The sequence below is a fragment of the Calypte anna genome, chromosome 6, assembly GCF_003957555.1.
Source record: "Calypte anna isolate BGI_N300 chromosome 6, bCalAnn1_v1.p, whole genome shotgun sequence".
Lineage (NCBI taxonomy): Eukaryota > Metazoa > Chordata > Aves > Apodiformes > Trochilidae > Calypte > Calypte anna.
Window position 1 is genome coordinate 16,560,622 of NC_044252.1, and position 21,166 is coordinate 16,581,787.

The 21,166-nt window shown below is 40.0% G+C and overlaps 1 protein-coding gene across 6 annotated transcripts in view; it reads right to left on the bottom strand.

The window, feature by feature from the left end:
- The window catches only part of MARCHF8 (membrane associated ring-CH-type finger 8), an 89,466-nt gene that overhangs the window by 21,206 nt on the left and 47,094 nt on the right, over positions 1–21,166 (bottom strand). For all 6 annotated transcript variants that reach the window (XM_030452987.1, XM_030452992.1, XM_030452993.1 and 3 more), the window contains one exon: positions 2,031–2,081. In XM_030452987.1, the coding sequence (XP_030308847.1) occupies positions 2,031–2,081 (51 nt within the window). The remainder of the gene's footprint in view (positions 1–2,030; positions 2,082–21,166) is intronic.

Consider the following 21,166-nt stretch of genomic DNA (forward strand, 5'->3'; position numbering starts at 1 on the left):
ACAGCCCAGAAGGCCAACAGCATCCGGGGCTGCATCCAAAGCAGAATGGCCAGCAGGGAGAGGGAGGTGATTCTGCCCCTCTGCTAACAGCTTTGGAGGCCCCAGCACAGGAAAAATATAGACCTGTTGGAGAGAGTCCAGAGAAGGGCCACAAAGATGATCAAAGGGCTGGAGCACCGCTGCTACAAAGATAGGTTGAGAGTTGGGGCTATTCAGCCTGGAGAAGAGAAGGCTCCAGGGAGACATTACAGGGGCCTTCAAGTACAAGAAGGAGCCCTACAGGAAAGCTGGGGAAGGGCTTTTCACCAGATAAGGCAGTGATAGGACTAGGGCAATGGTTTTAAACTCAAAGAGGGTAGATTTAGGTTAGGTATTAGGAAGAAATTCTTCACCATGAGGGTAGTAAGATACTGGAATAGGTTACCTAGGGAGGTTGTTGATTGCCCCTCCTTAGAGGTGTTCAAGGCCAGGCTGGATGAGGCCTTGTGCAACCTGGTGTAGTGGGAGGTGTCCCTGATCATGCAGGAGGGTTGGATCTTGATAGTCTTAAAGGTCCCTTCCGACCCAAACCATTCTGTGACTCTCAGTTCTGGCTCAGTCCTCCCCACTCACATTGCACTCTGCAACTTAGAGCACTGGACAGAGGTACAGTAACAATCACAGTGAGTTCAAAATAACATATCAGCACTAGAAAGTCTTTGAATCAAACATCACTGCCAAGTATTAACAAAAGATTTGTTACATTGCTATGCTGTAATCTAGGTTTGGATGGAAGGATAACTGGTGAAACAGTCATTTGCAGGGAGCATGATCATTATTTCTATACATACACACATCAATGTATTTGGAAATGCAGCATATGATTGATTAAACTCAACTTTAATTAAAAAGCTCCCCTTAAAATTGTGTAACATTAACAAGCTCTGAGGATTTCAAGCATTTCTATACATTTCCTTTACACGTTTTCAATCTGTCTCATTGGACAGGTTGTTCCACTAAACAAAAATAAAAGGCACTTTCCTGTTAAGCTTCAGAAATAATGAAAATTTTTCCCCGCACTTCAGTTTCCATACAGCATCCCAGTACTATAATCTTTCCCATTTTCTCCTACAAATTGTTTGCAAAAGCCAAACTGCCTGTAGACTGCAAAATAAATTGTTGCAGCTTAGCACCAAACTGGCTGGATGTACAAGGCAGCATTCGGATCTATGAGGCAAATCCAGGGAACGAGTACATCAGTGGAACTTCCACCTCCTGCCCTTGTTACAAGTTATCTCCAGAGCGGAGTAGGTGCAGAGAATGGATCAGACACAGAGGTGACAGAGGAGCAGGAGGGAGCCCATGTTTCAACTAAAAGTCTCACCCGCTGAAGTAGCAAAGATGACTTTTGCTCCCCTGGGAACCTGACAATCATGCAAATATTGATGTTGCATTTGCCAGCACTCCCAAGGAGATCTTTGCCAGGGGACAAGGTCCTTCCACTTCACTGCCACACAACCAGTTGTCAATGAATTAGGAGTGGACTGTGCAGCTTTGTATTGGTACCAAACTGCTGCTGACAAACACATTGTGCTGAATTTCAGACACTGGCAAACCACACTTAATGATAAAACTACCAACTCTGCTGAAGATCCAGTAAAGGATCCCTAAGAAGAGAAGAGCCAGAGTAAGAAAGAACAGGCACAGTCTCATTTTAGAAAAGCACAGATGAGAAGATATCCCCACATGGTATTTATTTCAAATATTGATTTCCCCCCCAAGATAAGATCTTGGGCATCTTGCTCTCACCAAGCTAAGGATTCTGACTGTGTGAAAGAAAACCCACTATAGCTTCTCTTGCATGTGGCCTGTAAAGGGAGTCTGCAAAACATCAGCCTTCTAATGTTTTCAGAAGTGACAGTCAATGACAGAGAAGCATAAGAAGCATTTTCTACTGGTCACATTGTCGCATATATCAACCCAGTTTTGAAATGAAAGAAATCTCAGTATCCACAAGTTTATCAAAGACTAAGATTTATTTAGGAACATACCTTTGAGATGTTACTAGAGCGGCTCATGGAATGCCCCAAAGCCTTTTCATTCTGAAAGAGGAAAAACAGGATCACTGCAGCAACAAATCATGGCTATGAGGACATTTTAAAGCTGGTATTAGAAATCAAGTTCCATGGGGAAAGTCCTACAGGTGTGTTTTTTAAGAACATTGCTTCTATTGACACCGATTCATGATAATCACTAAATTACATTCTTTGCTTAACAAGATATTATCTTGCAGAAAACCACAGAGGCATGACAAGTACAAACTGAGAAACACCAGGACAATGATTTCTTCTCTTTGTGAATACTGCACAGCCCTTTTGGCAGACGGCATCTGTTTTGGAAAGAATATTTCTCAGCCCTGCTTCATCTACATCTAAGGAAAATATCCAATCACTAAAACTGAAAGCTCTTGCTTAAAGAAAAATGAAAGTATCACAGACATGTCTGGAAATAATTGTGAATAACCACACGCATGTAATTTCAGAACATAAAGCAGAATTACTGAGGAACTTCTTATTTACCACAGAACTCAGAATTAAACTGGAAATATCATGCAAAAGAGAAATGCAGAAGCTGCAATTATCAAAACTGAAAGCAGTGCCAACTGTATCTGTTACTCACTTTCCAGTGTGCAGACCCTGACTGATAAGGATGACAATCTTATACCCTACCAAAATATACTGTAGCTTTCACAAGATATTCAGAAACCAGAAACCCTTAAAGGATGAAATATCAGTTTACCACAAATGTAAGAGGACATGACTGCTCCACTGGGAAGAACCTAGAAATTGCTCTGCAAAAACTTTCCTGAATAAACAAAAAAAGAAATACTTTTTTTTCTAAAAAATTAAAAACAGAGCAAGTAATTTTTGGCTGCATATCAGTATCTATGTTCTTCTAAGTCTGTGGAGTTGGTTTACAAACTGATTTGAGACTTAAACCCTCTGAAAAAAAAATAAATTTACTACTTTCTCCTATGGGCACTATGTTAGGTAACAGTTTCCAGAAATGCATCTTTTCACCTGGGATTTTAAGAACTATACTCTTTCACCTTTATTTTTGAGGGAACTTAACCTAACAGAGACACTTCGACAGCACTTTCTTCCAGTTCTCACTGGTACTGACTTAGACAGAGACTGAGATCAGAAGTCCTGCATATGTCCTGCAAATGGGGACATAAACCCACACCTAAAGAGGCACTGCTGTTACTTCAAGATCAGCATGGATACTGCACACTGGATTCAGACCTCCTGCCTCTGCTCTGTTACAATTCAAGCAACCTTCCATGGCTATAGTCCACATCATGGGTATGCACATGTTACATCCACACCTTGAGATCCCTGTGGTCCCAGACACTTCATCCTACAGCACATCCCCAGTGCAACTTCAAAGCTTTGTGTTTTGAAAAGAGAAGGCAAGGCAAAAACTTCAGCATGTGCTTGCAAAAGCAGGGAGTCCCTTAACTGCAGCATCAGTCGCCTCTCAGGGCAGAGCTGGGCCCTGCCTCAGTTAATGGATACAAACTGTACTTCCTTCAAAATGTGAGGAAGTAAATATAGTGTTCTAAAATCATCTGTATGTAGGAGTTTCAGTACTCCTGAATTACTGGGCAGTAAAACAGTGTTTCAGCTGAGGAGCAATCAGTTTTGACTAATGCCAGTTTTGACTAATGGCCAAACAGAAAGTCAGCAAGGATCTGTCTACAGTCTAGAATAGATGTGGCCTCAATTACCATTGACTGGAATGTCAGATTTGCATACTGAGGCTGAGTTTGATTTTCAAAATGACTACAAGCTTTTGTTACATAAATAACAGTATTTCTAAAACAGAAACAAACAAACATAGGCCCCCCAAAATATGCACATGATGCTTATGTGAAGACCAAAATGGGACAGGACTACTGCTGGGACCTGCTGGGACCTATGGCTAAGAACTGACTCCAGCTGTAAGAGGAGACTCCAGCTGATTTCAGCTAAAGTGTAATGGGGGGAAAGGGTTCATTGAAGCTACAGAAGATTAGAAGTAAAAAGGGGGTGGGACATGTTCTCAACCGAAGAAAAGAGACCACTGCAAGCTGGCAAGCACAAAGACTTCCCTCTGCACACGTGTGAGGTGTGGGGTGAAGCAGGCTGTGCCTGGCCTGCCAGGGAGGTGTGGCAGGTAAATACAGCAAGGCTACATGGAACCAGTGAAGACCAGTGACCAAGATGCCTGCCTGGAGCAACACACAGTTGTTCCTCCACACAGGTGACAGTCTCAAATCCAGCCCTAGGTGTCAAAGACTTCTAGGCTAAATTCCTAAAGACAAAATAAAACAGAGTGGAGGTTACTTCATGTTAATTCAATGCTCCCCAAATACTGAACAAGATGCCTGAATGACTGAACTTACACAGGCACCCATGTTAAAAAGGATGTGCTGAAATTCAACAAGCATGAAGAGTCTGGAGGACAGAACATGTATATGCACAACATTGTAAATGATGCAGAGCATACACACTCTCAGCTGTGCCACTGACGTTACTATTTTTGCCTTTGCTCCCAGAACTGATTTTATCTGATGGACACCAGGAACGTCTAAGAGACAGATGCTCATATTATCTCTGTTGATCTTCTGTTGGAAACATCCCTATCAGAGGTTCCAGTCAGTAGATGACAGTGAACAGTTGGTTTTGTTATTAAAAGAGTGATCATTTTTAAAACAAAAAAGTGGTCTCAAAAATATTCTCTTAAGGGTTACAGAACTTACGCACACATATACTTAAGTATTTCTAAATGACTCCTAGCCACCTAACTCCTCTTTCACATCTCAGTTCCTCTGCTGTGTAAAGCTGGTACATCCATAAAACCAACAGGAAACTCACTACAATCTTAGCCCATCTTCTCCAAAATCTGTACTCTAAAGAGTTGCTTACACCTGACAAGGAAAAACACCAACACAGCCATATTTTTAAGGAGTGACAACTGACCTGATACTACCAGATCCGACACAGACTTAGAAATAATACACATATTTTCCACTCTGGTTGGCCTGTCAACTACCACACAGTCCCACCACTTACATAAAACTGTTTCAGTCCTAGGATACCAAGTGAGCCTGTTTTAGCTTGTTTTCTAATCATCTGCAATTTTTGAAACAGCTGCTCCAACTCTCACAGTTTGAATACACATAGACTTTAAAGTGTGTTGGACTGAAAAGAGATAAAAAGCTCAGTTTCACTGTTCAACAGTGCTTTCCAGTTCACTATCACTCACACAGCACCCCCACTGCAGGAGCATGCAGTGCTTTCTTGCCAGTTTCTGCAGAGCATCTGAAAATCTATTTATTTATTTTTTAAAAAATACTTAAAGAACAACAGAAACACCTCTAAGTAATACAATTCATGCTGCAATACATCAAGGATGCTGCATGTTCTCCAGTCATTAAAATATAAAAGAGCTGTAAAGCTGTGGAAGGAGCTCCTGGAATAGGTAGAATTTTATGCAGGCACAATTACTAAGTAAGGAACAGAAACATTAAATAGCTAAAAATATATTTTAAAATAAAAAAAAAAACCAAAAAAAGCTCACCTTTCACATTACATACATCACCATTACATTCATCCTGAGATTATTTAGTAATTATTCACAAATGAACACTGACGTGGGAGTAGCAGGGCTAAGCTTCTATTCTGGCACTATCAATACCCAACAAATAAAAGCCTTGAGAGACTTTTTCTAATGTATTTTCATTGCACTGTAAGATTGTAGTCTGGTAATTACAACTCCAAACAAGCTTTTCTTCCCTCTTGCAAAAGCATTGGTCTATGCACTTGAATGAAAGGTCGAGACAAATGAAACATCTGCCACACATGGACCATAAAATTACCACCATTTAAAGTAAGTGTCACTCTCTTGTAGCAGATCAGTCCTCCTGTATGGCATAATGAGAATACTGGCTTTCAAATCATACTACTCAACTAGAACCACCTGGCAGGCACTTGGAAATCTGAGGTCCCTATCAGAGGTCCCCATTTAGGGAAACAAAGAAGGCAGGAACAGTGAAATGACTGGAAAAGAGCATTCTGTCTTTGTTTTCCAGACTTTTTTGAACATACCTTTCTTCTGCTTTTTGCACTGCTTTGCTCCAAAAAGTCCAAAAGGTGCATCTGATTGTGGATAACCTGCATCTCCTGTTTCCATTTCAAAATGAAAGTCTCATCTCCCTCTGCCCTCTTTAATTACCTGAGCTAGAGGATGACATGAAAACCTTCCTCTTGCTGAGCTGAGGCTGCCTCACCTGGAAGAGCAAATTTTAATTCTACACAAGACCATCAGTCTGATATATTTCACTACGATGCCATTCACGTGCCATGTGCCCAATTTTTAACAAATAAAGTAGGCTGCAAAGTTTGGCATCTAACATGTTTCATAGATACTCATATCTTGCTTTTGCCAGACAGCCTGCCTAAAATGAATTCACACCGTTATGTGATAAACATAAAAATCAATCCTTCCCTCAGGGCACAAACTATATGAGCTACATAAGAAAAAAACCCAAAACCAACTTCCTCAACAACAGAAGCAGAAAGCATTAATCTTACCTGAGTGACAGCAAAAATGCCATTTCAAAAAATTGCATGTATTTAACATCAGAAAGAGACACAAACATTGAGGAAGTCAGCAATTATAAACAGACTAAAAAGAATAACATTCTATCTTTTGTGAAATAATTGCATTTAATGCATCTGCTGGAATTCTCATGGGTACAATACATGTGTCAATATGCCAAAGCAATCAACTATTTTAAAAATATTAAAAAACCCTCTAGGCAACTAGCAATTTGGAGTTTCTCAAGCTGCCAACAGACAAGAGAAGCCTGAAGCCTAGATGAACCCTCCAAAGAGCCTTTCTTGGTGTCCACACAACTTTGCAGGCTTTTCCTGCTCTCAGAGGAAATAAGCATAACACAGGATGCCAACAGGATGAAAATAAAATCCTACAGAGATTTATGTTCCTTTAGGAAGGTCATTTCAACAAGTAAGACGTTGAAGAAAAATGATGGTATGGCCATAGAGAATAAGGGGAAAGTCTTCCAGATGGTACTGAAAGCAAAACAACGAACCCCATTCTGTCAGGAACAACTTCAGTTCTGTCTAAGCACCAGTGGTTCTTAAAAAGGAGACTGTATCAGGTCATTTCTTTCTTCAAAATGTAGCAACAGCCAACAATGAAAACAAAATACCAATATGGAGGAGTGGGTGGAAATGAATACTGAAACAGTGTAAAAAACATTTTTGAATTCAAAAGGTTTTCAGTATGGTCACTAGAGGTTGAATCTTGGCTTTATGGAAGACATAGGGAATTTTACCACTAACATCAATCAGTTTGGCTTCTGTGAAGTAATGCTGCAGAAATGCACCAGACAGCTGGGGTGATCCAACAGTGAAACAAGTGAAGCAATAGATTATTAAAAAAGAAAGTAAATAAATAAAGTGAAGAAAAGACACGTAGCTAATTAACAAGATTTCAGTCATGTTACACACTTCGAGAACATCAGGAAGCAGGTGACTCAAGTCAGCTATTGCAGGCTGAGACACATACACTTGGGTGAATAACTTCCTGGAGGAAACAATAAATGATCACTCCATGTGGACAGTGTTCCCACAAAAACCAACAAGAAATGCCTGTAGTCTCAGGAAGACTCCAACTGAGCCACTATCAACATCCTGATCTGAAAAACCTGGCAACTGGTAGTAGGCACACTTTAGCAGATTGGGACCTAAAGCAGTTTTTAAAGACCTGACTTCACTTTAGAGCATGAGAAGCACAGAAGAAGACATTGCAATAAAAGGCAGCTGGAAAAACACATGCTTGGTTTCACACATGTAAATCTACATTTACTTGATGTTTAGCAGGGAGAAGCAGGAGCACTTCTAAAACAACCCCTTTGTGGAAGAAGGGACCACTGGAGCTGTGTTTGTAAATAAAGCAAGGATGAGCCCAGTGACCCAGGGCAATAGGGCAGGCAAGAAAACCAACCAAACAAAACGAAAACAAAACCAAACAAAAAAACCCACAACCCACAACTGAAAACTCCAACCCAGACCTTTTTTCAACACCTGGTGAAGGTGAAAAAAGGATGTCCTGTGTAGGCAGCCTTGTTTCCCATCACTGTAATCCTAAAATCAGATTACAGCAAAGACTGTCTGAGGCAGTCAGGTGAGTGCCTAACAAAACTTCCCAGCTGAAGCCAAGCTTTCCAGAGAACTGCTCCTCACCCAGCTGGGAAACTTCCCTGCAGTCACCCACTAAATAAGAAGCATTGGGGTTTTCGTGTGTGTGTGTGTGAATGAGCTGAATGCCAGCAGCTGTTTAAGAACTAAATTTACCACTGCAGTCCCAGGAATGCCTGCATTTTCTAGTAAAATAAACTCTCCAGGCCCATTAGCCTATTGGAACAGAAGCTTTTGCTCTTAAACAAAGACATTTACTCATGCTCTTCCCGCAACTCTCATGCTCCAGTTCCAGTAAAATCCTGCTTGGTTTCAGAGTTTTTTATGGAAACACACATTCATTTGCTCCAAAGCACTGATATTATGCAAGTAGTATTAAACAATTCACTGGGTTCCTCTGCCTGTCACACTTATTCCTATGAAACAAAAAATGAACTGCATCTGTCAGTGCTGGCTGACCTAGTGGGGACTGTACTGCATTCCTGCACTTGCTGACATAGCATTTCTTAAAGTTTATTTCCCAAGGGGAAAGGGTTATAAATAAGTGCCATATTCACAGTACATCTCCTGCTCTTCATTCCCTAGACCTTTGAGCCAGGGTATTTTTTTGTCACAGGAAATTGCATCAAAGTTTTCAGGAAAAGTGTAATGACACCCACCACAGCTAGGTTTTAGAACTCAGTGACAATCTTCTCTGTGCTCATTGCTTTACACAGTCACTTTACTCCAGCAGAAATTAACCTGGACATTTATGAAATCTGCTGCTGTTTTAGAAGTAAATATATTTTTTGTCTTTTTTGAAAAGTAACTTTTATAAAGCCACAAAGAATCACTAATTGATTAAAGGCATTTCTGTATATCATTTGAAAATATATGCAGTCAGACCTCTGGAAGGCTGTTTTCACTCAGGTTCAGCATTTGTAATCAAGTGAGAAGCTGAAGCAATAAAGGAAGGGGATCACAGTGGGCTCTAGAATGCAGCAGGGAGGATTAATTTAAGGGGTAGGATCCTCAGTTTGCAAGCTTTTATGCCTAGGGCATCACACTGTCAACATATTTGCTGATCCCATTACAAAAAGGTTCTCATCCAGAACTGAAACTTCCTAGTCCATACACACCCTGCCACAAATCTACTTCTGTTTCCTTTTATTGGTTTTGAAAATACAAAATAAAAAATTATCCCTAAATGTCAATACTATCCTTCTAGTTTGAAATGACTACTGAAGTATTTTCCATGAGACTAAAGAATAAGTAACTGCTGCTTTGGAAGTCCATTTTTCTTGAAGGCCAAACCCCAGGCAAGCAATATTGCTTATCTGGACATTACAAAATGTCAAAATTATTTCTGATATTTTAGTTTTAAAAGGCTGTTTCATAAGGCACCCACAAATCTTAAATTTGTTAATATGTATATATACATACATACATACATTATATAAATAAATTGGATAAATGTGTTGGCATTCTCTAAAAGATGAAACAGACTATTTGGCCAGATAAGCACTCTGGGGAAAGCAGGGGGAAGGATCAGATACTGCTGAACTGCATCTTGCACAGTATAAGGAAATTACAGGCTTGTCAAAAAAACTTGTGATTTGGGATCTTGGGAGTTGTCAGGATTTTGGGTTTCAAGATTAACACTACTTTGGACGCTAGTTATGTGGGGACTACTCATCTAGGTACTCTGGAATTTAATTTTTTCCAACCTCTGGCATGCACAGAAACCCTGCCAAGCACAAGAGGCAGAATTGGAGCATAGCAGCAGAACTGAAGTAAGAGGATTAGCCTGCAGGAGAGACATGTTTTGGTGTGAGACTAGAGGCTTAAGGGGATTAAAAGATATCTGCTTCCCAGAGGGCTGGTGAAAAACAGCAAAGCCCACATCAAAACATTGACTGCAAGTAAGCATTGCTCTGCATCTTTCAGCACCAGAGATAAAGCAAGAACAGCTGATGAACCAGTGACAGCATAACCTGCAGCTTCAGCCACCTCCCCTGCCCCCAGCACCATATTAACTCAAGTCACACCTATGTTTTCTGTCTCCTCATGCCTTGTATCACCCTTGTTTGTTCTCAGCTGCTGCTCTTCCCAGATGAACCAGCCCTTTTCTCCTGTCTACTTTTATCTCTGTTGTCTTTCTCTGTATCATTCCTCATCATCACTGGAAAACACTTCAGGAATCCTTTTTATGATTCCTTTATGATTCCTTCAGGAATCCTTTTAATCCTTCAATGCAAGAAAAGGATGCCTGGATGCTATAAAAAGAAGCATGACTTCCATATCAAGAAACTAGAATGGGTAGAAATACAGATGTCTTCATAAGATCTAATCTTGTGTACAAAGGGAAGCTCTTGTAAGCATAAGAAAAAAGGACTACAGTTATTTTTAAATCCAGGGGGATTTTATTTTTCTGCTAGCTAACACTCCTCAAATATGGAGCATGAGATGTGGCTTCCTGTTCAATATGCCCTTCTAGCAAATACTTACAGAAGTGGTAGTTTTATTCCCTAAAAAATATGGCATTAAACTCACTAGCTAGAGCTACAAATGCCAGAGGGCCCAGCACTACTGTAACATCCTATGTATGCAGTTCAGAAATCAGTAAACTGTGCCAAATTCAACTCATGCTTCCCAGAAAGAAGATAATTCAGGAGCAGGGCTGTGTGGTGCTAAGCATTGTAAAGTGTGGTTAGAGGCTGGAATTAACTTCAGAAAGCTTGTAACCAGTACAAGGGATTTTAAAAACAACTACAGCAACCTAACAACAGACCCCAAAAGGGATGGATACTGATGTGTTGAGTAAAAGCTGCCAGGTGTGTCAAATATACGCACACAGACATATAAATATATATTTTAAAATCCTACAAACCACCTTTTCATTTAATGAAACGAATCAGCCCTAGACAGAGCCAAATCCCAAGGGCTAAAGTTAACTAAGACAAAGAAACCCTCTTAAAAGATAAGTCCTCGGCAAACGTCATCCAAAGTTCAATGACAAGGTAGTTGATTTCATTTGTATCACAGACAGTTTCAAATAAGAGCAAAGGTTAGGATGACCACTGAGGAAGGGCTGGAGAACCAGGAGGTACATGTTCTGTAGTCAAACCTCTAAGGCTTTGGATGCTAAGCCTGCCCAGAACTCAGCTGAAAAGAATGGGACAGAGAGTCAGAGATCACCTGATCTTTACTATAAATAGTAAGGGAGAGGACAACTTGCAAAATGCTCCATTAACTTAAATTCTCCTTCCACTGCTGTTCAGCAGCTCACATTTCCTTTGTGTTAAATTCTCTCTTCTTGATATTGCAGATGCACTGTTTTGATTTCAAATATATCTGTGTTCACCTTTCTTTCCTTTTGGTGAAAAGCATATTAGCATCTTCCCTGGAGCCAGACATGTGAGAAGGCTTCTACTTGCAGTTCCATAAATCAAAAGCAGCTGCTACATGGCACTGGCATGGCAGAAGTGAAAACTCTTTTAAATAAAAACCAGAACAGCAGGGCTGATGGCTTGATCCTGGCACAACTCTTAAGCTCCCCTTTACATTTAACGCAGCATTTTTTAATAGAAGAGAAAATGCTCTATACATAATTAAGAGCTTGGATAAAGTTGCAATTTGTTTAAATGTCACAGATATGCCATAGAAAAACATGATACAAAAGCATCTTATTATTTCCATACAAAATTCCCTGCCTCACACAGTCAGTTATTTTTCCAATCAAAATAAGTTTATGGGCAGATAGATCTTTTTTTTTAGTTTTTCCAGGTATTGTGGTAAATCATGAGCCTTCAAGTACAGCTCAGGTTTTTAGCTCTCTTACCCTTACAGCTATGAGGAAAAAATGATAAAATATTTTCACTGTGAAAAGGCTTCCAATTGAAAAACAGATCCAGCCTGACACCACTGGTCAAGCAGGTGCAAGCCATTCAGCTGAAATGCTGGTGTGGCAATGACAGAGCACAGTAACAATAACTTGACATCAAAGTTCATTACTTTAAAATTGATGAGAACCAACCAGGACAGTTATTAACTGTTGGCCACTTGAAAACCAGCAGCTCCCAAGACTTCCCATACATGCTTCAGGGATGTTGACTGCAGCAAGACTCACTGTTTCTTAATTTAAGAGCTTTTGTCCCACTGTAGTAACTACAACAGACTACAGGACAGATGATCACTAAGTTTATCCCTGGACTTTGCTTGTAACTTGGGAAATGGAAGCCAACAAAAGTGAAGAATCAAATTTGACTTGAAACAAAGGATATTTTTAGGGAGAACAATGCACACCCAGTGCTCTCATAAGGGAAGAGGGGAGTATTAGGAAAAAAAAATATTATCAGAAGCACAGTTCCCGAGTAAAGCAGAAAGAGAAAACATAGGGATTATTACTTTAAATGCAATGGCCCAGCCTGGATTTGAAAAGCAAACTGGTGATTCAAATAGCCTAAGGTATTACATCTGGTTCTTGAAACTAAACTGACCCCTTTGAGACAAGTACTTCCTTAGGGAAGGGCATTGTTACATTTCAAAGTTCTAATGTTAACCACTGATTCTCAATCTCTGATATGCAAAAAACCCACGATTCAAGTTTAATAATCATGAAATTAGTTTAAAATTCATTAAAAAGTGTGCACATCCCAAATCACAGAGGCTGAGCACACCAAAATATGTATAAAATAAGTCAGCAACACTTCCTAATAACTTCAAGAGACAGGAAGAAAATCTTTAAAATAAATAAGTTAAAGAAAAAAATTTGAATAAGATTTAAAACCAAACCAACAACAAAAAATCGCACAACAATAAAGGAACCTTTATCTCTTTAACCTTTCTTTCTGTTACATGTAGGACAGATTTATGGGTATTGTTCTTCCATGCTCAATAATCCAGAGATCCCAAAATTACTATTTCCTTTAATATAATTATTTCTATTTCAGTATGAGTGTTTAAATTTTGCTTCTGGAAATGTGGCATCCAGGAAGAACAAACAGTATACTTTCTTTTTGTCTGGGGGTGGGGACAGTGATTTGTGTGTTTTGTTTGGTGTTTTTTGATTGATTTTTTTTTCTTTATTGTGACTGAAAGTTGAGTTGGGTTTTTTCATCAAATAAAGCTGTCATTTACAGAGGTGAGGTGGTCTGAGGCTATCACCTGCCCAATAGGTTGAAGTCAATCTCTTTTGTCACAAGGCAAAATGGAGAAACAAGGGATGAGACAAAGGCAGGGGGACTGGAAATAATCTGTGTATTCTTTCAGTCCTGAATTTTGTAACTGAAGAAATGGAAAAATCTCTTGCAATGCCTCACCTTCCCAGAGACAATAAACTCTCTGGAGCACATCCTATGTCTTTAGGCACATCTGGACAGCTTTAAAGTACCCTTCTGGTGTTAGTAGGTAACAATAAATTAAGAGAACTTGGAATAAACAGTATCTGTGGATATGCTCTGTCCAGCCCTATGGCAAGTTATCTGAGTTGTTTCCTTCTGACTTCCTCATGGCTAGCATCATAAAGAAAGCACATTAATTTAACTAATTCAAATGAATTAAATTTTTTTCATTACCAACCAGGAAACAAAGTTCAGGGCAAGAGTATTTTAACTAATTTCAAAAAGAGCAGCTCCCAGTCAAACTTTACAGAGCCTGTGAAGCCATAGTGTGAGCAACAACTGCAACCTGCTTCAAACCCACATCAGTGGAACTGATGTTGTGAGAAGATAAATCACTTCAGTGAGAGTAAAAGGTGACAAGAACCTCACAGGTTTTGCTCCTAAGAAAGGCAGAGGAACTTCACAACATAGGTTCTCAGAGACCTACTTTTCTTCAGTCAATCTGGTTTGTTAAAGCCAAGTTTCTGAGATGGCTGGCAAAGGCATTAAATGACTTGGTTGTTCTTGATCATCTCTGTTTAAGTCACTGAAGGTACCCACACATCTATAAGAGTCTCCGAGCAAATACATTTAGCAGCACTTGTTATTTGGTGAGCTTTAAGTCAAGGTAATGAGGCAGCACCAGAAAAGACCAGAAAATAATGATCTTTGTGTTTCATGTTTTGTGTTTCATCCATGTATAGAAGACAGATGAGAAAGGGCTATTACTAACACAAAAACATACAGATTATAAAATACATTACAAAAGAGTATTTTTAGCAAATGCAACCATAAAAGTGCATAGTGGAAGTGGAAAGAATCTGTAAGAGTAAAAAATGTACTCAGAAGCAGTGATGTTTAATAAAAGCTAAATCCTGATGTCAAAACCACATTGAGATATGAAAAGATAGGAGAACAAGTCACAAAAAGAAATAAAAAAGGGGAGGAGATGGGAAGAACAGCATAATCTCTAACTCTCTCTGTTCTATACAGTTTTATGATTGCTAAAGATCCAGGCAGAAAAGGTTTTTTTTTTCTCTTCTTGTGTGTGTCTTTTTTCCTCAGTAGCTCAATACAATAGAATTTTAGCACAATTTATCTGCCTTATAGCTCTAATGTATTTGTCTATTGGCAATTGCCTATTTCTGCACTTCTCAAAATGCTTTTCTAACATTGTCATGTAGTGGTAGTGTTTCCCTCTTGAGGCTGAGTACTTTCTATTGTAGCTGAAAGGATTCCTGCCTTTCCAAAGGCTTTGCAGTCCTTTGACATGTCTCAGAGTCTACAAGGCATGTGAAGCACTATTAACAACTATAGCTTGGTAGCTTCTTACAATCCACCTTGTGGTTAATGTAACTTAATATTAGGATCCTGCATCAACAAAGTCCAACCACAAAGGGTCAGGTGCAAACAGAAAGTTTTATTAGGTGGATAGCAATATGAAGTGACTTGGTAATGATTTGGCAAGTATGCAGAGACAGAAAGAGAGAGAGAGAAAAGGGAGAGACACAGATAAGAGTATCACCACTGCATGATCTCCTGACATACCAATTGATCCTTCTTCCTGGGGTGCTGGACCAGTCCCAGGCAGGACAGTGCTCCAGTCCAAGCAGTGAGGAGTGAACCCATGGGTGTTCCTTACATCCCCTGGAGTTCCCTGCTGCTCCTGGGGCCAACTGAAACTTTGTGAACGTTCCCTTTCTTGCCTCACTGTAAGCACACTGGGGCTGTTGTCTGGACTGGCTCTTATCTAGCCCACTGATCATTAGCTGGGGGCATCAGCTCTCTGCTTTATCCAGGCAAGATCCCTCACCTGACATTTTCAGTCACTGTGTTTACTGGGAGTCTGTGTCCAACATTTCATCTGAGGCTGATAATTCTGCTGAATGGAACCTCACATAACTATAACTCTTTTGGCCACACTGCATATAACAGAGAGACATAAGAAAATTCTCTATAAAACTGCTCAGTGCAAAAGCTTTAACAACTTCCATCATATTTTTAAGAGTTACTACCAAGCACTCTTACTAAAAGTCATGGGAGCATGTGTATCTCTTGAAAGAAGAAAAGTGTGCCAGACAGCAGTACAGCTGACAGTGTTCATCAGAATCACTGATGCTAGTTAGGGCCTTTAAGGGTTGCAGTTAAAACCCACCAACATCACTCAGATCAACACATCAAAGCTTTACGAATTACAGTAATCACATATAAAAATGGGCAAACCTGGAGAAAAGCCCTTTCTCTGCATTTCCAGGAAACTCTGCTATAAGAGAATTCAGGCCTAAGAAGGGAATAGCCCAAGGATATATCACTGATTTTTGATCCAGGGAGCTGTGTGCATGTTTTCCTTGTGGTTTTTGCCCACTCCTTGGGCTTCAACTTATACTTCAATTTATACTTCAGTTCCTCACAGGTAAAACAGAGCAAGCAAAATGTTTTCTTGCTATGTGGACTCACTTTTTTAGACCAGTTTTGAGAGATCAAAGGTGTCCTTATTCTACATATCTACATTAATTAATACTTAGTAAAACAGGACATAAGGAGTCTTCAGTGCCACTGTTACATAAGGACACCAAAAAATAATGAAGACTGAAAGTACCTGTTCTCAAAGTGACTTTAAGTGAAGCCTTGCTATGTACCCCTCAACAATCCTAAATGTCACTAGAAACTGAAGGTGGACTAGGCAAGGACCACATTAAGAGCTGAGCCAGAAATCCTAAGGAATCATAGAATCAATGTCTGCAGGGAAGGAGGCCCACAACCTCACTGGGCAGCCTGTGCCAGTGCCCTGTCACCCTCACAGTGAAAAACTTCTTCCTACTATTTATATGGAACCACCTATGCTCCAGTTTACAAACACTGCCCCTTGTCCTGTTGTCAGTCACCCCTAAGAAAAGCTTGACTCTGTCCTCCTGGCACTCACCCCTTACATATTTATAAACATTAATGAGGTCACTCATCAATCTCCTCCAAGCTGAAGAGACCCAGCTCTCTCAGCCTTTCCTCATAAGGGAGGTGTTCCACTCCCTTCATCATCTTGGTTGCTCTGCACTGGACTCTTTCAAGCAGTTCCTGGTCCTTCTGGAATATTCCAGATGTGGCCTCACCAGGGCAGAGTAGAGGGGGAGGAGAACCTCTCTCCACCTACTAAGCACCTCCCTTCTAATGCACCCCAGGATGCCACTGGATGTCTTGGCCACAAGGACACATTGCTGGCTCATGGTCATCCTTCCATCCACCAGCACCCCCAGGTCCGTTTCCCCTGTGCTGCTCTCCAACAGCTCAGTCCCCAACCCATACTGGTACCTGGGGTTGTTCTTTCCCAGATGCAAGACTTTACACTTGGCCTTGTTGTAATTCATTAAATTTCTCCCTGCCCAACTCTCCAGCCTGTCCAGGTCCCTCTGAATGGCAGCACAGCCTCCTGGGGTGTCAGCCACTCCTCCCAGTTTTGTGTCATCAGCAAACTTGCTGATAGTGCACTCTGTTCCCTCTTCCAGGTCATCAATAAATATACTGAATAGTACTGGTCCCAGTAGTGACCCTTGGGGGACTCCAATAAAAACAGACTTCCAAGTAGACTCCATCCCATTGACTACAACTCTCTGGCTTCTCTCCTTCAACCAGCTCCTGATCCACCTCACTAACCCATCATCCAATCCAGGCCACACTTCTTCAGTTTAGCTCCCAATATCTGCAAGTGTTTAAAACATTGAGGATAAAAAAATATTTCTGGACAAATCAGTAGTAATAAGAATTACCTCACTGTGACTGATTCCAAGGTCTCAACTTTCAAATGAAGCTTCCTACCAGAGAGCTCTACAGTGATACTCCAATGAAACCACCCCTAGATTAAGAAGGGAAGGCACTCATATTGAGATGGGAAAATGCAGAACTTTATAGCTAAGGGAAATTCCTTTGTAAGTAGGTAAGCAGAAGCAATAGAAAACAGGAACTAACAAGGTATAGTTAGGCATTAGATAAGCACCCGGCCTGCAAGGTCTGCCTCTGAGGTAAGAACCAACTCTAACCATCCCTGGGGTTACTGATGTGTACAGACTCAGTACTGCTGTGCCAAAGGTAAAAAGTTCACTGTGAGGAAGACTCGGAGCCTTCCTCCAGAAGATCCCTGTCCCCAACCACCAGGGGACAGTGGGCATGTGGAGATGGGTGGAAATGTAGAATAATAGCTGATTTGAATTATCTTGCTTCTTGTATGCATGCTTCTGTAATGCATATAACTTGATGTAATAAATAGGTGCCTGCATTTAGCTGTGGTGTGCAAGTGAGGAGAGGTCCCCCTCACACTCAGCATTGTAATAAACACACCTGTTTTATAACCTGTTGTGGGTTGTAGAGTTTGTTTCCACACATCAATACAGGAAAGATAAGCTTTGAACTAAGTCAGAATTTCTTCCTAAGCCTGCATTCCTGATTTTACTGAAATGAGAGTTTAACAGGCAAACATGACTCTTCCAACCAGATTTTTTTCTTTCCAAAAAGAAAAAAATGCTATTAGCCTCTCGCCCTCTGATATCTATGAGGGCTATGTTGCCCTTCGGCTAAGATGGTTTGTGAGTCCAAAAGTTTTTGGAGCAGTAGGACAGGGAAGCTACTTCAATTTCTACTTGAAGTTGAATTTTCTCTTGAGATCTTTATATACCAGATTTCCTATTCTGGGTGGGGGTTTTTTTTGTTGCTGTTGTTTTTCGGTTGGTGTTTTGTTTTTTTTTTTTTAGACAAGTGTACTAAGTTTAAAGTTAACTCAGAATTATAATTTTAGCTTTAATTCTGAATCTGCACATAGATATTTGGTCAAGAATATATTTCTAAACTCAGTAAGTATCTGTTTTGAAACCCTAAGTCCTCTTACATTCAATCAATCACCATGGAATAACACCTCTCCTTTAAAACTGCTTTAGTAACAGGGGACTGCAAGGTGAGCAACAGCTGTGGTGAACACCTGCCAACAAATTGAAAAAATGTCTCCTGAATCAGCAAAGATAACCAGCCAGCTAGAGCAGCAGGCACCAGCCTCTGCTATTTCTATTTATTCCTTCAGGTATCTGCTTTTCATATGACAAACAACCACTTTGAAGTATTGGGTAGGTGATATAAAATGCAAATGATGCAAAGCTGTTCCTGATACAGATCTTGATTACAAGAGCTAAGAACTGCCCCTAGCCGTATGGGAGGCCTGCAGCTACAAACTGCAAAATCCCTGACAATGATTTGTGGAAGACAGAGGTTTTTTGGCTACAAAAAAACAGAACACAAAGGAGACAGACGGTGGTGGAAAAGGAGGGACAACGGACAAAGATGGAGGAAATAATAATAAAAAAAGCCCACTGGAGCATTTTGGAGGATGAAATTGTGAATCTCTGTTCCCTTTCCCTCTTTTCTTAAAACTTCATTCCCGGGTATTTTATCTGTTAAAAAAGTGCTTCTGCATTGTTTACCTAATTATTTACCCCTTCCTGAAACCTCCTTCCCTAACTGGATGCTTTCCTTAAATAAACCATTGGTAGGTTTCACTCTCAAGTTGGCTGCTTTGCAATTTGTGGTGCATACCTGCAGTGGCAAATTTTTCCTCACAAAAAAATTATAAGATAATTATTAATAATAAACAATGATTAATAATAATAGTTAAGGACTGTGACAGTAGCACAACAGTAGTTTCTAGCAAAGGTCCCAGGAATATTCAGGAAACTACAAAGCAAGAAGGCCGTTCTCTATAATGGGCAAGTTCAGTGAATCGTTCACAAGCACTCTATTGAATATATCTTTTAGGTTGCTGCTTTTGTAAAGGCAAGGTATTTCACAAAATTAGTAGTTAGGGATTTTTTGCCTCCTTCCTTTGAAAATATCAGTAAGCACATAGACTGTAAGATTTATTGGGATGGAAATTTGTCAGACTCTTTCTGCAAATGAAGTAGTGTAGGTTGGTTAGTTCTGTGTTTTCTAAGCTATCACAGACAGAAGGAAAGGCCTTTATATGGTAAATATCTGACTAAAGGTTAGAAGAGGGTTTTGGTTGTGTGACCTCTTTGTTCTAGGCTTTTTGTTTGGTTGGTTGGTTTTTTGTTTTGCTTTGTTTGTTTTTAAATAAAATCAATTTTCACACTAGAAGGAAGTCAACAGTACCTGAAATGCAAGATTAATAACAAGGTGGCAAAGTTGACTTCCTGCACAGCATCCTGTCATTAGCCAAGCTGAAGTGCAGATCCACCTGGTTGTACTGGTGAGTAATACAGCAGGTACTAGGAATACAATCCTCAGTTTTGAGAAGGAATTGTACAGAATCAGCTCTGTGCCTGATAGTGGATTAAGACCTGACAAGTGATTGTAATTATTAAGGGAAAGACACAAAACAAACCAGGAAACCTCTATCTTCTATAACAACTAGAAATGCCATTTTAAATACTGTGTGAAGTTCTCATCCCATAGAAATAAAAAGAGAGTAAAGCTGAAAAGGATACAAAAGGGCAATGGGGTGACTGACTGTATGAGTGGTTCCATACAAGAAATTGCAAACTCTTCAACATGGAAAAGAGATGATAGAATCACAATGGTCATGGAGAAAATAATTAAGAAGCAATCCCCTGTCTCTCCAGTAAAATGGAACATCCAGTGAATTTCAGAACAAAAAAGAGACTGTTTTTTGCAGTTTATAACTAATGGTGGGGCTTGGCCTTGGGTGGTTTTGGGTGTTTTTTCTTTGGGTTCAGAAAAGCTATTGGAGAGATTACTGGAACTGGAATCTACTGAGAACTATTAAATAAAAATACAGAAGAGTCCTTAAGCTATAAATCAAAGAAGGCTGGAAGAGCTTTCTGGGAAGGCATCACTATATGATTGATGATGATATACCTACTTTTAGACAAATTACATGACTACATGCCTGTTTTAGTCCAACCTAGTACAGCAATTCTTATGTTCTCAATTCTAGCTATGATCTTGACTTTATTAACAACTTTAGCATTTCTGTCACTGCGAGCATAAGGGTCTGTTTGGTCACTGAGTCTGTTCTCAGGAACAATGATCATTCATGACATAGGCATTTAGTACTGAAGGATTAAAGAAAAAATTATTCATACTCTCATATAGGAGATGATCCTTTCCACAGAATTAATTGAGACCTTAGTAAAAAATAGGCAAATCAGAACAACAACACTGCATAACATGATTGGAAAAAAAAAGATGCCAGCAATACCTCAAATACCTAGTGAAGGGACACATCCAGGTAAAACTACCCTGGGATGACCCTATAAAGAGGAATGTGCCCCCCTCTGCAAGATGACAAATTGTATTTCCCAAATCCCAGACTGCAAGAGTTGCTGTCAGTCCCTTCCTTACTTAAATTTCCTCAGTACTTTCAAGCTGTCAGCCTTCACTAGCTTCACACAAACTCCTCCAGAAGCACAGGAAAAGCACAGTGGCCAAACCTCTGCTGAGCTCAACATGCAGGTGGTCTGACTCAAGTTCTGACACTGAACTGGTGAATGTGTATTCATGATTTTGTACCTAAGTCCAAGGCCATAAGCCTCTGCATGACAA